This window comes from Strigops habroptila, chromosome 2 (assembly GCF_004027225.2).
Source record: "Strigops habroptila isolate Jane chromosome 2, bStrHab1.2.pri, whole genome shotgun sequence".
Lineage (NCBI taxonomy): Eukaryota > Metazoa > Chordata > Aves > Psittaciformes > Psittacidae > Strigops > Strigops habroptila.
Genome location: NC_044278.2, coordinates 83,874,981 through 83,893,981, shown reverse-complemented (window position 1 = coordinate 83,893,981; position 19,001 = coordinate 83,874,981). Strand labels below are relative to the sequence as shown.

General features: G+C 39.7%; 1 protein-coding gene across 2 annotated transcripts in view; it reads right to left on the bottom strand.

The window, feature by feature from the left end:
* The window catches only part of KLHL1 (kelch like family member 1), a 207,727-nt gene that overhangs the window by 19,722 nt on the left and 169,004 nt on the right, over nt 1-19,001 (bottom strand). For both annotated transcript variants that reach the window (XM_030477140.1, XM_030477141.1), the window contains exon 8: nt 74-236. In XM_030477140.1, the coding sequence (XP_030333000.1) occupies nt 74-236 (163 nt within the window). The remainder of the gene's footprint in view (nt 1-73; nt 237-19,001) is intronic.

Below are 19,001 nucleotides of genomic sequence, written 5' to 3'. Positions count from 1 at the left end.
ATTTACTACTATGTGTAACAGTTTTCATCCCTCTATGAAATGTGTTTCAACCATGTAAGGATACCCTACTCACTTGCCATTTAATGCTGCTACTCCAACAGTGCTTCTGGCAATTGACATACTTGCCACAAATGTCCACTGCTGACTTTGAGGATCCCACCTCTCAACTGTATTCAAATAACTCCAACCATCATGTCCTCCCACTGCGTAAATAGGCCCTTCAAGCACTGTAACTCCTAAAATGGAGGAGAGAGAAGATAAAAGTATGCTTTCTTTATTAATAGTAAAAAAAAAAAAAGTTTTCCAAAACACCACTAACAAATGAACTTGCATATTCAAAGTGAAAATGGATGCACCAATTTGAGATTGATTACTTAAGGATTAACAAACATGAATAAAATTAATGCCGCTCCACATGACTTTATGAAAAAAAGGCCTTGTCAAACAAATCTAATTTGATTCCTTAAAAGGATCGTTAGCTTCATAGAATAACCTGCCAATCATGTGATAGTCTTAGATTTCTACATATTGTTTAACTTACTGCATGATGAATTATCTCTTAGAATATCACTAAAGCACAAAATAAACAAATCATGGACTGGCTACCAAATAGATCTTAAATTTTTGTCAATCTAATGGAATTGCTTGTACTAGAGTTCCACAGGGAAGGGAAAAAAAGTGGAATCAAAAAAATATATTCAAAGGCTTTAGCAAGTCACTTAGAGCAAGAAATGTAAGCTGCTTCATCAATTTACCTTATCAAAAAAGGAAATAAAAACAGAATGGGTACCTTCACAGGAAAGTAATGTTGGATATATATAAGGATTCTTTTATCTAGTGAAGAAAAGTAAAATAAAATGTAAAGTATGGAAGCTGAAGTAGGAAAAATTTAAATAAGAAATAAATTTTTAACTACGAGGGGTTTTAATCACCCATTCAAAGGAATGATGAATCCTCTATCTCACACTACCTTCAGTTAAGCTTAGAAGGCTCTAGAAGATTAAGTTATAATTAAGCACCACTTGTTACAATACAATGAGCTCAGTAATTCCTTTCTATGAATAGATGATCCCAAATTAGTATTGTTCTGAAAAAAAATCTCAGGCTAAATTGAATCTTATTCCTAAATCAATGTTTGGTTTTGTTTTTTTTTTTTACACTCCATTTCACATGATTTGAACTCAGCAAAGTCAGAAAACAGTAGAACATTAAAGTTTCAGAGAACGGGTTTATTTATTTTCTTGCAGAAATCTCTTTCATTTAAAGCAATGCAAAGTTACCACAAGAACTGTGTTTTGTCCTATTTCAGAAAAGTCATTCATCCAAGGCATAATTTGACCTGAAAACCGTTAATAATTGAGGAGTTCAAACAAGTCTCATCGCAGTGTTCACAGAAAGTATTCCTGCACTTTGTGTGTTGGCTTTGTGGTTTTGGGGGATTTTTTTTTTGTTTGTTTGGGGGTTTTATTTATTTATTTGGGAGGGTATGGTGGTGGTTTGGGGTTTTTTAAGCTTAAGAAAAAGAATTTAAAAATTCTGCTAATCTTTACTGAAATTTTTCTTCCTATAAAGTCTGAGCCTCATCTTTTTCTATAGAATGTTCTGTGAATTCATTCTCCAATTTCTTCTGGTATGAAGCGTCTTGCTTAATGATGTTTTTTGTTCAATCACATGTTTCAGCTATAATTTTTCCAGAACATTAAGGTGAGTATTAAATTGAACTCATAATCAATATCTTATTTCAGAATGCAATCAGTAGCAAACATGTGGGAAGATGTGTCAGTATTCACATAAAAAAATCGGAAGATAATATGCTGTCATTGTGTGGGATGTTGGTTTTTTTTTGCTATTTTTGGTTTTTTATTATGTTTTGCAGGGGGTATTTTTGGTTGGTTGTTTTTTACTCTAATATCTAATAGGTATAAATATTCTTAAATCCTGAACAAACAGGTTTACATTGTCAAAAAAAGTATTTGCTATAATTTGTTATAACAACACTGTGCTCTTTAGCTTTTTATGTATGTACTCTTCATTTAATGCAAAGTTAAATAGAAAATCAGATTCTTGCTGGGATAAAAAAATAACTGTATTCAAAGAAAGTTTAGGTGTGTGAATGTTTCTGTACACATAAATCTTTGTGTCTAGATAAAGACACAAACCCTCTGTCACCACACATAAGCAGAGTTGTATTATTATGATTTTCACAGTGAACCATACCCCACCAATTCTGAAATTTTGACTTTTTACTTCCTTGAATAGCTTATTTGCACCTTCACTAGGAAATAGAGCATTGTCCTTAATTTAGTTTTTTTTTAATCTCATTCACCATTTAATATGTTTTCTCATTTCCTTTCATATTTGAGCTTCTTTGTCATCTTTTTTCCTGCTGTAGGTTAAGACATCCCAGTTATTTTAGTCCAGGATGTAGACTAAATTTGTAGAAAATTTGCTTTTCCCTTAATCAAAATACTGTTCTTCCCTCATTTTCGTGAATTTTTAGCTTTTCTTTTTTTTTTTTTTTTTTTTTTTTAAGTCATTGCATTAATGTAATGGATTTTTCCCTCTGTATTTCCTGTTTTACTCTTTGACTGGGCTTTCTACAGAAAATAGTCAAATAGTCTTCACTGACTTCTCTAAAATGAGCATTTGCTACTTATTGTCATACAGAACTCACTACCTATTAAACTTTATTTACTGTAATAAAGATGCTTTTGGGCAACATTTTGGGCAATATGTATACTCTTGATTAAAAAGTGTCTCACCTAAATGTTGTCTCAACACATCACTGCTGTTCATTGGTACAACCTGAAACTGTCAGATTCCTAACTAAAAAAATTTGTTGAAAACACTAAAAAAAAATTTGCAGTCAAATTGAACGTACAGGGAAAAAAAATATACCAAAAACAAAAAAAGAAGAAAAAAGCACAAGAAAGAAGGATAATAAGTTGCACTGCCATGATGTTACTATATACTGGGAAGAACAATTTTTCCTACCTCAAAAAGAATTCTTGTAAGCATTTAGACTTAGGGATTTATGAAAGCAAACAACTGTGTTATTTTTTAGCTAAATGATCTAAAAGTGAATGTTGTCTAGTGTGCAATGGCAGGCATTTTCCTTTTGATTGATTGCCTTCCCAAAGCTATGTAGCAAAAAACCTATTATGTCTAATTAGGTGTTGAGATCTGTACAGTTTAAATTATTTATACTTGGAGATTGGAATGGGATTTTAAATTGCTTTTCTGTGATGTTACCAAATAATGGAACACTGCCTATCATATTCCGAACTCTGCCTTTCCTTATCTGGATGATAGACCTAATTTCACACATTAAAATTTTAAAAAATGTCAGTTTTTATAAAATAACATCAAATATAATTTCATACTGACACTTTTGGATATGAAATGGCAAAGAAAAAATATCTATGGTATTAGCTTTACTGTAGTGTCTGCATTTTGGTATTTGCAGAGACAGAATTTTAACTGGGAAGGATAAACTTGTATCCAATAACTTATTTCTTTACTAGAGAAATTATTTTTTTAAGAAGAGGGCAGACATATGTTGTAGCATGACACTAAAGGTGAGGAGACAAATATATCAGTGACTTGTTATCAAAGTATTAAACTTGATTAAGTAACAACCAGTCACCACCATTTGAAGCTCTGCATTTATTTAGTTTCCAGGTAGCTGTAAATCTCTAATGATTTCCTTTCTCACCAACATCTACAGAAGTATACCTAGACAATTCTGTATTAATTGCAACTAATATTGCTACTTTTCCTTACTCTGTTCTTGCCCTCTTTATGTCTTAAACCCTTTTTCTTCCATATTACTGGTGTTAACATAAAGAAATGTATTGATAGTAAAGTCCAACTTGTTTTAAATTATGCATCAATTAATTAAACCTGGCATTGAATTTTCACAACCATAATCTTAACTGGGTGTGAAATACAAGTATCATTCTTTGGATGCTGCATATAAGACTGCCATAGGCCAAGCTGAGAATTTAGCATATGATGAAACTGAGAATTAGACCCGACCTACCTTCCTTAGGGAATATTCAGAGATACACTGTTGAAAATACCTCTTCTTATGTTTATTCAGAGGCAGGTATCAAGGCTGATTAAAAGAAATACAAAATACCCCTGCCCTCTTGAGCCAGAAGATATTATGTTGAAATGTTAATATAATGCAAATTTAAAGATCTGCCAGCTGCCTCTTTATTTACATTTGGTTTTGTAGATGCGACACCAGATTGTCAACTCTGCCACACTATTATCCTAAGAACATGACTCAGAAATTATTATAAGTGTTGCCATTACAATTTGTAGCTCTTTAGTGAATTGGGTCATGATCTACTACTTACAAAGGGTGCAAAGTACAACGATAAGGTACTTAATAATTCAGAAAAAAATATCACTGTAATGTTGCCGATTAGAAGAAAACTCCAAAGCAAAAATCTAATACATGCAAATCAATATTGCAGAGAAAATACTTTAAAAGACTCAGGTCTTCTGTCAACAAACAGTGAAAGCAGCTAGAATGACATATTTCCCCTGAGGTTTCAACATTAAAAAATAACAATAATTTAACTACAAGGAGGTACATGGTACTAGTCAATACAGCATAGAAGAAAGATTCTCTAATCTCCAAACAGCTGCTTCTTAAGGGGTAAACAATACAGCTATGTAAGAGCATTGCTGTGCTCTGGTAAGCTAGTCTGTTGAAGAATTATTCACTATACTTAATGCTTAGATTATAGGTTTGGAAGTTGGGTCGGTTTATTTTTTTATTTTTGGGTTTTTTGGGGATTTTTTTTGGGGGGGAAAGGAGGGCATGTGCACAGAAATCACCACATAGAGAGGGAAAACACACATATCCAGTATAGCACTGCTTTATGAGATGCTGATATACCTACAAAATTTACTATTGTAGAAAAGCAAGATATTTCCTACAGGATTTTGACCCAAAGAACCTTTTTGAGACATGAATTTTTCTCCTGTTTTTCATTCCAGACATATTGCTAAATTAATGCTAGTGAATAATCTTTTGTACAAGAATGTAAGAGAAGAAGGGGCAGATTAAAGGTGTGCATTGTTTTTGGCTGGGATAGAGTTAATTTTCTTCGTGGTAGCTAGTATGAGGCTATGTTCAGGATTTGTGCAGGAAACACTGCTGACAACACAAGGATGTTTTAGTTACTGCTGAGCAATGCTTACACAGAGTTAAGGCCTTTTCTGCTCCTCACACCACCCGACCAGCGAGTAGGCTGAGGATGCACAAGTAGCTGGGAGGTGCCACAGCCAGGACAGCTGACCCCACTTGACCAAAGGGATATCCCATACCATATGGCTTCATGCTCAGCTGTCGTGGTTTGAGCCCAGCCTGTAACTCAGAACCACACAGCCGCTCGCTCGCTCCCCCCCCTTCCTCCCCCTGCTCCCGGAGGAATGGGGAGGAGAATCGGAAGAATGCAACTCCCACGGGTTGAGATAAGAGCAGTCCCGCAACTCAGGTATAATACAAACCACTACCGCTACCACCAATGATAATAATGATTAGTGAAATAACAAGGGGAGAGGATACAATTGCTCACCACCCGCCGACCGATACCCAGCCCGACCCGAGCAGTGATCTGGGCCTTCCGGGTAACTCCCCCCGGTTTATATACTGGGCATGACGTGCTGTGGTATGGAATACCCCTTTGGCTAGTTTGGGTCAGGTGTCCTGTCTCTGCTTCCTCCCGGCTTCCCCTCCTCCCTGGCAAAGCATGAGACTGAGAAAGTCCTTGGTCGGAATAAACATTACTTAGCAACAACTAAAAACATCAGTGTTATCAGCATTGTTCCCAGGCTGAACGTTAAAAAACACAGCACTGCACCAGCTACTAAGAAGGAGAAAAATGACTGCTATAGCTGAACCCAGGACAGTATCCACCCCTTATTCCATACCATTCACGTCATGCTCAGATCCCACATCTCTCAGCACACCATCACCCCTGTCCCATATATACACATATATATACACCCACACCCACACACAAAGATATCATTCCCTAGTCCATGGACCAATCCCTGTAAAATTGCTGAACTCATCCAGTCCATGATGTCAGGCTCCATCTCTTGTAATAGTCTTTCAGGGCAGGAGGGACGGTACGTAGTGTTGGGTTGCTGCCTGCTGATGATACCGCCAAACTCGTCTGGTCACTGCTGAGCTTGTCTGGTTTTCTCAAAATTCATTCTTTGTTGAGGTGATGATCGGAGGGAAGTCAGGGTCAATTGCTGGCGACCTGAAGATATCTAGCTGGTGGGCTATGAAAGTGTTATAGAGCAGGCAACAGCGTACAATTGAGTTCATTGGCTGTTTTCCCCCAAAATCAAATCCCCTTGAGGTACACATCAGACTTCCCCATCTTCCCGCATTACCCACCAAGTATATCCAGGTCCCTGAGCAAAAGCAACCCCACGAGTGGGTTTGCCTTTACCTGAAGCAGGAATAACCCAGACTGTCTTCCCCAACAAATTCTTTATGTGCACCACAGGAACTTTATCCCCCTCTACAGTATGTAAAAGTTCTGATTGGGCTGGGCCAGCCCTGTTGGCAGATCCCCTACTGTTGACCAACCAGGTGGCTTTTGGTAAATGTGTATCCCAGTGTTTGAAAGTCCCACCACCCATTGCTCTCAGTGTAGTTTTTAACAGCCCATTGTACCGTTTGATTTTCCCAGAGGCTGGTGCATGGTAGGGGATGTGATATACCCACTCAATGCCATGCTCTTTGGCCCAAGTGTCTATGAGGTTGTTCCGGAAATGAGTCCCATTGTCTGACTCAATTCTCTCTGGGGTGCCGTGTCGCCACAAGACTTGTTTCTCAAGGCCCAGGATAGTGTTCCGGGCAGTGGCATGGGGCACAGCGTATGTTTCCAGCCAGCCGGTGGTTGCTTCCACCATGGTAAGCACATAGCGCTTGCCTTGGCGGGTTGGTGGAAGTGTGATATAGTCAATCTGCCAGGCCTCCCCATACTTGTACTTCAGCCATCATCCTCCATACCAGAGAGGCTTTAACCGTTTGGCTTGCTTAATTGCAGCACATGTTTCACATTCGTGAATAACCTGGGCAATAGTGTCCATTGTTAATTCCACCCCTCGATCACGAGCCCATCTATATGTTGCATCTCTGCCTTGATGGCCTGAGGTGTCATGGGCCCACCAGGCTAAAAATAATTCACCCTTATGTTGCCAATCCAAGTCCATCTGAGCCACTTTAATCTTAGCAGCTTTATCCACTTGCTGGTTATTCTGGTGTTCCTCAGTGGCCCGACTCTTGGGTACATGAGCATCTACGTGGCGTACCTTCACCACCAGGTTCTGCACCCGAGCAGCGATATCTTGCCACAATGCAGCAGCCCAGATGGGTTTACTTCTGCGTTGCCAGTTGCTCTGCTTCCATTGCTGCAACCACCCCCCCAGAGCATTTGCCACCATCCATGAGTAGGTATAGAGATAAAGTACTGGCCATTTTTCTCGTTCAGCAATGTCCAAGGCCAGCTGGATGGCTTTCACCTCTGCAAACTGACTCGATTCACCCTCTCCTTCAGCAGTTTCTGCAACTTGTCACAGGGGACTCCACACAGCTGCCTTCCATCTCTGATGCTTTCCCACAATACGGCAGGACCCATCAGCAAACAAGGCATATTGCTTCTCACTCTCTGACAGTTCATTATATGGTGGGGCCTCTTCAGCACGCGTCACCTCCTCTTCTGGTGACATCCCAAAATCTTTGCCCTCTGGCCAGTCCATGATGACTTCTAGAATTCCTGGACGACTGGGATTTCCTATTCGAGCTCGTTGTGTAATTAGTGCGGCCCACTTACTCCATGTAGCATCAGTTGCATGATGTGTAGAGGAGACACTGCCTTTGAACATCCAGCCCAGCACAGGCAACCGGAGTGCCAGGAGGAGCTGCGCTTCAGTTCCGATCACTTCTGAGGCAGCTCGAAGCCCTTCATAGGCTGCCAGTATCTCTTTTTCAGTGGGAGTATAGCTGGCCTCGGATCCGTTATATCCCCGACTCCAAAAGCCAAGGGGTCGACCTCGAGTCTCCCCTGGAGCTTTCTGCCAGAGGCTCCAGGTAGGACCATTCTCCCCAGCTGCGGTATAGAGCACATTTTTCACATCTGACCTTTTCAGGACTGGTCCAAGGGCTACTGCATGAACTATTTCTCGTTTAATTTGTTCAAAGGCTTGTTGTTGCTCAGGGCCCCATTTGAAATCATTCTTCTTCCGGGTCGCATGGTAGAGAGGGCTTACAATCAGACTGTAATTTGGGATGTGCATTCTCCAGAACCCCACAACACCTAAGAAAGCTTGTGTTTCTTTCTTGTTAGTTGGGGGAGACATTGCTGTTATCTTGTTGATCACATCTGTGGGGATCTGGTGGCGTCCATCTTGCCATTTTATTCCCCAAAATTGAATCTCCTGTGCAGGTCCCTTGACCTTATTCCGTTTTATGGCAAAACCGGCCTTCAGCAGGATTTGGATTATCTTCCTCCCTTTCTCAAAAACTTCTTCCGCTGTATCACCCCACACGATGATGTCATCAATGTATTGCAGGTGTTCTGGAGCTTGCCCCTGTTCCACTGCAGTCTGGATCAATCCATGGCAGATGGTAGGGCTGTGTTTCCACCCCTGGGGCAGTCGGTTCCAAGTGTACTGGATGCCCCTCCAAGTGAAAGCAAACTCTGGCCTGCATTCTGCTGCCAAAGGGATTGAGAAAAATTCATTGGCAATGTCAATTGTGGCATACCGCTTGGCTGCCTTTGACTCCAGTTCATATTGAAGTTCTAACATGTCCGGTACGGCAGCACTCAATGGTGGTGTGACTTCGTTCAGGCCACGATAGTCTATTGTTAGTCTCCACTCTCCATTAGACTTTTGCACTGGCCATATGGGGCTATTAAAGGGTGAGAGGGTCCTGCTGATCGCTCCTTGGCTCTCCAGTCTATGGATCAGCTTATGGATGGGAATCAAGGAGTCTCGGTTGGTGCGGTATTGCCTCCGGTGCACTGTTGTGGTCGCAATTGGCACTTGTTGTTCTTCGACCTTCAGCAACCCCACAACAGAAGGATCCTCCGAGAGACCGGGTAAGGTGGACAGCTGCTTAATTTCCTCTGTCTCCAAGGCAGCGATACCAAAAGCCCATCTATACCCTTTTGGGTCTTTGAAGTACCCTCTCCTGAGATAGTCTATGCCAAGGATGCATGGAACCCCTGGACCAGTCACAATGGGGTGCTTTTGCCACTTCCTCCCAGTCAGGCTGATTTCAGCTTCCAGCATAGTTAACGCTTGGGATCCTCCTGTCACTCCAGAAATAGAAATGGGTTTCACCCCTTGATACCTTGATGGCATCAGAGTACACTGTGCACCGGTATCTACTAGAGCCTTATACTTCTGTGGGACTGATGTGCCAGGCCATCTGATCCACACAGTCCAGTAAACCCGATTATCCCTCTCCTCCACCTGGCTGGAGGCAGGGCCCCTCTAATAGTGATCACAAAATTCTCCACTTCTGTCTTGTAGAAAGAGATTAGTATTCCTTATCACAGGAGCTGGAGTAAAATCAGCTCTTTCACTCCATCTGGGAAACTGCTCGCCAGAGACTGGAGCAGCAGCTTTCCTGGGAGGATCATCCTTGACCATTGTTCTCCTCTTCAGTTCACGCACCCGTTGCTCCAGAGCTGAAGCAGGTTTTCCATCCCACTTTCTCATGTCTTCTCCGTGATCCCACAGGTAAAACCATAGGGTGGCCCGTTGTGTGTACCTCCTATATTTTCTTTCTCGAGCAGTAGGGCGCCTTCTGTTAATAGCTGAGACATGGGTTGGTACGCGTGGGGAGCTGGATAGATCGGATAAATCGTCTCTCAATTGTTTGAACTCCTGGGACAGTTTTTCCACAGCTGAAATGATGGAAGGTGGGAGATTGTCTTCCAACTCTTGGAGTTGACGAATCAGGTAATCCACTGTTGGTGATATTCCGTCATTCCAGGTCATTGATGCCAATGTGTGGGCATATGATGATGGCGCACTCTGTGTAAGTTTCCGCCACATGGGTCGTGTACATTCGACTTCACCTGGATCTACGGATGTGTTCCTGGCATCCGGCCTACAATAGATCATCTCTAGAATGGCTGATTCCCTCAGGGACTGGATGCCTTTCTCTATCGTGGTCCAGTTGGCTGAGCGATTCGTAATATCGTCTTTGTAGGGAAACCTTTCCTTCACAGCTGCCAGGAACCGCCTCCAAAGACTGAGGGATCGCTTCTCTCTTGCAATCGCTTTGTCAATTCCTCCTTCCTTAGCAAGTGATCCCAGCTGCTTGGCTTCCCTACCTTCTAGTTCGTGACCGTCGGCCCCATTGTCCCAGCACCGGAGCAACCAGGTGACAATGTGCTCCCCTGGAAGACGGGTGAAATCTTTTCGCATATTCAGCAGTTCGGTTGAGGTCCGGGGTCGAGAAGTGACCTCTTCTTCTTCTTCCTCTTCCTCTGACCCACGTAGTAGTAACTCTTGTTCAGATGCTGTTGCATGTAGTAATGGCATTTGGTCTTCATCTTTCTTCGCTTCGCGGGTTGCTCTTTTTGCCTCTCGTCTGCTTTTGCTTTCAGGGGCAACAGACATTGTCACAAACTGGACATTTGGTTTAGCTGCAGTGTTTGTCACTGTGGTTGGAGTGGCTGCAGTGCCTGCCACTAGGATTGGAGTGGTTGCAATGTCTGTTGCTGGGGTTGGTGCAGCTGTTGTGCTTGGGAGTTGAGTAACGCCAACAGCTGCATTGTCTGTTGCTGTTGGGGTTTGAATAGCTACTGTGCATGTCACTGGGGTTGGTGTAGCTGCGGTGCTTGGAGTAGCTATATTGTCTGTTGCTGTCGGGGTTTGAGTAGCTACTGTGCTTCTCACTGGGGTTGGTGTAGCTGCGGTGCTTGGAGTAGCCACATTGTCTGTTGCTGTCGGGGTTTGAGTAGCTGTTGTGCTTGTCACTGGGGTTGGTGTAACTGCTGTATTTGAAGTTGGAGTAGTTGCGTTGTCTGTTGTGGTCAGGCTTTGAGTAGCTGTTGTGCTTGTCACTGGGGTTGATGTAGCTGCTGTACTTGGAGTAGCTGTGTTGACTGTTGTGGTCAGGGTCTGAGTAGCTGCTGTGCTTGTAGTTGGCATAGCTGCGTTGTCTGTTGCTTTGCCATCAGATCCAGAGACATTTTTTTCCCTTTGAAGGTGCTGGATAGTGTTGAGCAGGGCTCTGTAGGCATAGGCCAAGCCCCAGCACGTTGCCATGATTTGTCCCTCTCTGGTATAACCAGGACGACTGCACACCTCGTTTAAGTGTTTTACTAGTGTTTCCGGATGTTGCACTTGTTCAGTGGTGAAGTTCCAGAGCACTGGAGGGGCCCACTGGCCTAGATACTTGCCCATACTATCCCACACACCCTGCCACTCATAACTGTCCAGCCTCAGGGAAAATCTCTTGGTGGTCCTCCTATATTGTCGTCTAACCCTAGACCAGATTCGAACCTGATACTGCTGAATTTTTGAGATTAAACGAAATAGGATGTTCCTACGACGGGATGGCCGTGGGTAAAACACACTCCGTATGTGTGCCAACATGCTGATCCCCAGCACAATCAGCAGGCAGGTTTCAAGGGTACTCAAAGGCCATCTAAAACCTTCAGAACTCTCAACTGCTGTTGCAAATAGGCTGGTGGGGGAACGGGGGGTGAAAGAGAATGCTTCCTTCGTAAGTTTACCCCCCGAGGAGAAAAAAAAAGATATGCAATTGCTAAAATATTTCATTATATACCTCCCAATGTATAGAGGTGATGGCCACGCTGGAAGCACAAACCAGACCAGTTTCATGATCAATGAGTCTATTGTATTACAAGTCATTACCATGAAGTACAGTGAAACAAGAACCTTAGCCCAGGCCCCCCAGCTGATAAACACTAAAACAGCAAATAGTGGCTGTAAGTAAGGTACAACATGCTGAAACTCTGAGATCAAGCACAACAAGTCTGAGAGCCAAATAATCACCATTGTGACGAGTAGTAACAATGAATGCTTATCACAAATATGATTAAACACACTCTGGTGAGATCTGTCGTTATCTCAACCTTTTGAGCCCCACGTTGGGCGCCAAAAAGAACTGTCATGGTTTGAGCCCAGCCGGTAACTCAGAACCACACAGCCACTCGCTCACTCCCCCCCTTCCTCCCCCCGCTCCCGGAGGAATGGGGAGGAGAATCGGAAGAATATAACTCCCACGGGTTGAGATAAGAGCAGTCCCGCAACTAAGGTATAATACAAACCACTACTGCTACCACCAATGATAATAATGATTAGTGAAATAACAAGGGGAGAGGATACAATTGCTCACCACCCGCCGACCGATACACAGCCCGACCCGAGCAGTGATCTGGGCCTTCCGGGTAACTCCCCCCGGTTTATATACTGGTCATGACGTGCTGTAGTATGGAATACCCCTTTGGCTAGTTTGGGTCAGGTGTCCTGTCTCTGTTTCCTCCTGGCTTCCCCTCCTCCCTGGCAAAGCATGAGACTGACAAAGTCCTTGGTCAGAGTAAACATTTCTTAGCAACAACTAAAAACATCAGTGTTATCAGCGTTGTTCCCAGGCTGAAAGTTAAAAAACACAGCACTGCACCAGCTACTAAGAAGGAGAAAAATGACTGCTATAGCTGAACCCAGGACATCAGCATATAAAGCTGGGGGGAAAAAGAAGGAAGGGAGGGACATTCGCAGTGATGGTGTTTGTCTTTCCAAGTAACTGTTAGGCGTGATGGAGGCCTGCTTTCCTGGAGATGGCTGAACACCTACCTGCTAATGGGAAGAGTGAATTAATTTCCTTGTTTTGCTTTGCGTGTGTGTGCGGCTTTTGCGTTACCTATTAAACCGTCTTTATCTCAACCCACAACCTTTCTGTTATCCTTCTGATTCTCCTTCCCTTTCCACCAGGGGGGAGTGAGAAAACATCTGTGTGGTGCTTAGTTGATGGCTGGGGTTAAACTACAACAAGGTGGAAACTGTTTTTTCTTGTTACACATATAATAAAGTGGTGGACATTTTTGTTTGTACTCATGGAAGCACATACACGATATACGTATATGTTCTTTACGACTGGAAGTATTGTTTATGACTGCCCATATGTCAAGGTCCTAAAGCATCTCAGATTTCCTGCATAAGCAGAATATACTGCAGATGTGACATGCACAGAATGCAGTAAATTCACAGCTCTGTTGTTTCAAGTTTGAGCTGACAAACGTCATGGTCATTTGCTCATAGTGTTTAAATATTCAACAGTTTAGCTGCACACATCTGGAAATATGGAATGTCATTGCCCAATACAGTACAATTTGGTCAGTATTATACATGTGTGGTGGTATGAAGGGCTGTATTATTTTCAGTTGTCAGTGTGCTTTAAGAAACTAGTGTCTGGAAAATTTTCCTTTATCCAGTGTTCTAGCTTATGTTTTATTATGTTTCGTAATGTTTCTTGAAAAAATGTAAAACTCAGACTTTGTTCTTGCTGCATTGCTGTGAATCTGATCTACCCTGCTCATGAATCTTCTAGCGTGTGTTTTCCTGGCCAAAGAGTTAAAAGTATCTGCTGGTAACACCTGTGCTTTAAAAGGCTTTGTTTCCAAACAAAGTTTATTTGGCATAAAATGAAGTAAGGTGATCGCTTTTCATATTAACCTCAGAAACTGCATCTTTAATCTGCATAATTTTTATTATAATGATCTGTACTTTGCTGAATGAGAGTAGCCAACTTTGTAAGTGGATGGTTCTCTGTTGTGCAAAGCTTATCTGCATCTGAAGTGCGAATACGACTTTTGTGGGTCCTTGTTTGTCATCTTTTAATTTTGCACCTTTTACCCTAGCACGTATTAGATTAAGATGACATCCATCTTTGAGTCATTTATTTTTCTCTGTTACCATACAGGGAGTTTACTCAGATCCAGATACCTACTTTTGGTTAAAGTAACACCGCTCAAGTTGTATTTTCAGTTTGAACATGTAATTAAGTTCTAGATAGTTTCTCATTTTTTGGGGGGGGGATTTTTTTATCTTCAGAAATGACTTTTAGATCTCTTAAAAATAAACACATTGGAAGATAAAGGATTATATAAAGTGCTGGAAAACATCCCAGTTGTAGGTTTACTTTCTTAACATTTCTCTCTTCTTTATTATTAGTCACATTCCTGCCTTTTCATGAAAGGAGTGAAATGTGGTTGCTAGCAGTAATGTTATCTAATATTCAGTCAAAAACTAGTGAACAAACAGCAAGATTCACTCTAACCTAACAATGAGTTCATGAATACGTTGTAAATTTTAAACAGATCTTTCAATTAGACAGTAGCAGTGTAATCAAAATCATATGGTCAACGTGGCAGACCATTACTGAAATGACTGTAAGAATGAACTGTAGAACACAGCCAAGATGTTCTTTGTTAATTACACAGCAAGTACCTTCCAATGTAAAAGGGATTTTTTACATATTAATTCAGTGATATATATATAAAATAGAATATTAAAAAAAATAATAAAAAGCTATTAATGTTTTTTCCTTTCAGTAGTAAAGAAACTCCAGTAATAGATCTACAATTATCTTACAACATGGATAAAACTGATGTAGGCTTTTTTATTGGAAAAAAAAGAAAAAAAGAAAAAAAGAAAAAAGATTCAGGAAGCAGATTTCCAGTTTGCAGTCTACTCAATAATCGTCATTGTACCTTGAGAGGCAGGAACTGCTCCAAGCCACAAATTGTTTCATACTAAACAATTATTTTTTTTTTTCTACGGAAATGGGACTGTCACCTCAGTCATTCTATTCCATCATATGTATTCCTACTTAGGGAGATGAATCCTACCCTAATTCTTAGGTCTGAAACTGTAGTCTGTATATATGTCTTAAACTATCACACGTTAAGAATATTTGTTAAACAATAAGTACTTTTTGAAAATCTGAAAATTCTTTGGAAAGCATCTCATTCTTTTTCAATCGCTGGAACAGACAACAACGAAATACTTCTAAAAGTAGTTAAAATATTGTATAAATTATAACTTAATGAATTTAAAAATGCACAGACTTAGGTTGATTAATGTCTTTATATACGTATTTTGCTTCTGAGATTTACCATGTAGAAAGAATAAAATCAAAGCCAAGCTAAATTATTTACACAGACCAGAATTTTTGTGACATTTTGCATAAATACATGATGTTAAATTTACATCAGTTTGCACTTCAATCCTGATTTTCTTTATTAATAGAAGCTTCTTCCTTTGACTCATCAGTAAGGGTCATGACTCACTGGCAATAAGGATCATGCATTTCTCCTGGTGAACATCTTGCTGGGTAAACTGTCTACTTTGATAAAGTTTATGTAACATGTATTATTCTTCAAACTCATAAGACATTCAGCTGCATTTATATTCTCTGTAACTTTTAATATGCATAGTCCTTTTAAAGAATCACAGTAGTTTGATAAAGTCCCATTACTGTATTGCAAATTTCCATCTCGAATGGTGTCTGTGTTCTGGATTATTTTTTTTTCACTTGCATTTAATGGAAGTTTGCATCCATAAAAAGTCAATTGCACCTCATAATTTAGGAAATATTACTTTATTAAGTCTTGTACTTAAAGTGCAGAGGAGAAAGTTTCAGTGGATAGAAGCACTGACTTTAGGCTTTTGTATTATTTAAAAAATGGTCTTCTATACAAAGTAAAATTGCTAAGAGAAATGAATTATTCAGTAAATATTGAAAACTCCCTATTATTATCAGTTTTAGGAACGTACTGACTTAAGCATGCACCTGCATTTGGAATTTAGCTATCAGTTAAACTTCTTCACGCTTGAACATATTTTTTTTATGTACCGTTTTTATTTATGGATCAAAAAGAAGGTAATCATATCTTTGATTTTGGCCAAAATAAAGTTCTTCTTACTTTTGATTTGTTAGTTCTGGTTTTACCTACTCCCTTTGTTATGTAACTTACCACCTTTTTGTCTGATATTCAGTTTCTCCAGAATCTTTTCCTCTATTAAGATTTCTACAGTTATTTCTGTTAATTTTCCAACTAATTTTTTTTTTTTTTTTTGCTTCCCTCTGCCTCGTGTGTTGGATTCTCAAACAATAAACATGGAAACGGAAAATCAAGCTCGGTCTTAAAAGCAGGTGGGTTATTCTTTTTCAGTGAAATATAGAAATAGACTTATGTGAAAACGCATAATCCCATTTCATGTTTTCATCATCAATGTCAAAGATGTTCTGGGATATTTTATCCTACAACTCCCTAACTTTTTGTGTTTTCTTTCCATTTCTGATTCATGGACTTAGTCTTTTAGATATTCATTCCTATACATGTCAGTTTCATGACGATCACAACATAGGCAGGTATTCATGCCATCTAACTTTATGCATAGCCCTTAGGTCCTTCAGAATGCATTTATATTACATATTTAGCTGATTGGGAATAATGAGTTGAAGCCATAACCCACTGTGTAAACTGAGATTCAGAAACTGTTTAGGTCCTCTGGGACCACTCACTCTAGGCCTATATGCTATATAAATAAATCTAAGGCTTTCCCATCAGCAGTGAACATTTTAATAGAATTTCTAACATTTTTGCTTGGACAATTCCAACTGGCAAAATGCTCTTCTCAAAGAAGGGAGGAGGAAAAAATATTCAACCTGCCTCCACAATAAGCTGCACATGAGTTTGTTAGGTAATGTCATGGTTATCCTTCTTCCCATGCTGATCATCTCGCAAATATATGTTTGACTATAAATAGCGAGATCAGGGTATATGCAAAGCCAAAATCTAAAGGTCAAGTCTAGGCATACCAAACAGTATAAATCTATCCTAAAATAGGAGCTTAGACACTCTTTCACATAATTCATGGAAAGGGCAAGACAATTTAGGACACCTGCCTGAGAAGACTGCCCTTTTCCCTGAACTATACTGGAAGCCTAATTTTCTCACTGAGGCACTTAAATTGCTTTGGAAAGACAAGATGAGTATCAATCTTTTGTTTGATTCCTTAGAAAAAAAAAAACCAACAAACAAACAAACTGAATTTTTAATCCCCAACCTGATTTATATTTTTTTTCCCTTCCTCACTCTTTCAGTCTCTTTTTGCCTTCATTATACGGGTTTTGATTTTGTCTTCTGTTTCTCAAGTTCCACAAACCCCATATTTCATTTGTGCTCTTCACCACCTTTCTGGCTTGTTATCACTCTTTCATATTCCATATAATTTTATGACCTACTTAACAGAGATTTTTAGAATCAGTATTAGTTGAAATAATAGGTTTGGATCCCACAGTCTACCCTTTCTTTTTTTGTACTCTAGCAACACTTATTCCAAACACTACCATAGCTTCCACTCATCTTCAATTGACACCACTGAAACTGCCTAGAATATGACTTTCTACACAATGTACTTTCACGACAAGTCCTGTCAGTTTTCATTTTCTCATTTCTACATTACATTCTACACACATAGTTCTACTGAAGATTATGTGAATACAGAATGAAGTGAATTGTATTGCTTGGTTGTGACTTTAATTACAATGAGGTACCTCTGAAATTTTTTTTTGCTGGCATCAACAAAAAGACATCAGTCTAACGGATGGATTCCTATTTCTAATCTTGTATACAAAATCTAATTAAAACAGCTCTTGCATTATCACTACGTGGGTATAACAACACATATTTTAGAAAAAAGAAAATAAAAAACAAATACTGCAGATTATTTTCTTATTACAAAGGGAATTTACTAAAATAATAATTTTATGGGATTCCTGGGAAAAAAATACTAAAATGAAAACAGCAATTAAATTCTGTTGGCTAAGCTTCTCAGGAAATAACATATTACGACTTATGCAATTCCAAATAAAAAACAAAAGCATATCTCTACTGCTTCCCAAACAACTGCATTTTATAATTTTCATGTTCACCAATAAAATCCCAGTTCATACTTCTTTCCTCATTTCACATGTTGCTTACAAAAAGCCCCAATTTCTGGAATACAAAATTCGGAAGCGTTTCCACACAAATCCAAAAAAATCCTCAAGTGGTCAAATGCCTTATGTTCCTTTTTTTCTCCGCTAGAAAACATGCATGTTTTTCTCCAGTCCTAACCTTATCATTCCTGAACAGCTTTACTTGAACTATCAAGGCATTTTTTAAGTTTTCTGACCAAAAGCATCTATAGAATTATCAATTCAAATTATACATATTTTTGAACTGGACATAAAGGGGTTTTGATCATGGCTTTCCAGAAATTAGGAAAAGTTTGGGGTTTTTCTTCTTTATCAAGCATTCCCTAATGATTTATTAATACTTTCGTGTGTTATACCTGAAGTTATTGCATTTTCACCACCCCTGGGAACAGCAGGAACAGCATTGAAACTAATAACAGATTCTGCAAAATTCTGGTAAAAAAGACATGTATTTCTGCAGCATTCTTATTAAATTTAGACTTCGGAAGCAATTTTAAATCACAGAGCTATTTAGTGCCATGATGCTACTGACATACAGTCTTACCACTACTTTTTACTGTGAGACATGTTTAATAGCAAAAATGCATTGTGCCAGCCACTGTACAAACGCATATTATAAGCGTAAAATTGCAGGGAAGAGGGAGCATCTTCATTTTGTGACATATTGACAGAGTAGTACGTTAAAGGACTTGCTGCTGATTGTAATTCAGGGGAATTGACATTATAACCTAGCACGTTTTTTCCATTTCTATTTTTCATGATGTAATGATTCTATCACACCAAGTGATTTTAGCAGAACAGATAATGAGCACATTTATACTGATTTATGTACCTAATGCAATTTATATTCTGGTGGGCATGTCCTATAGATTCTAAACTCCTTTAAGCTAGAAAAAAAAATCTCATAATTTTACATTTAAGAATAAAAGAT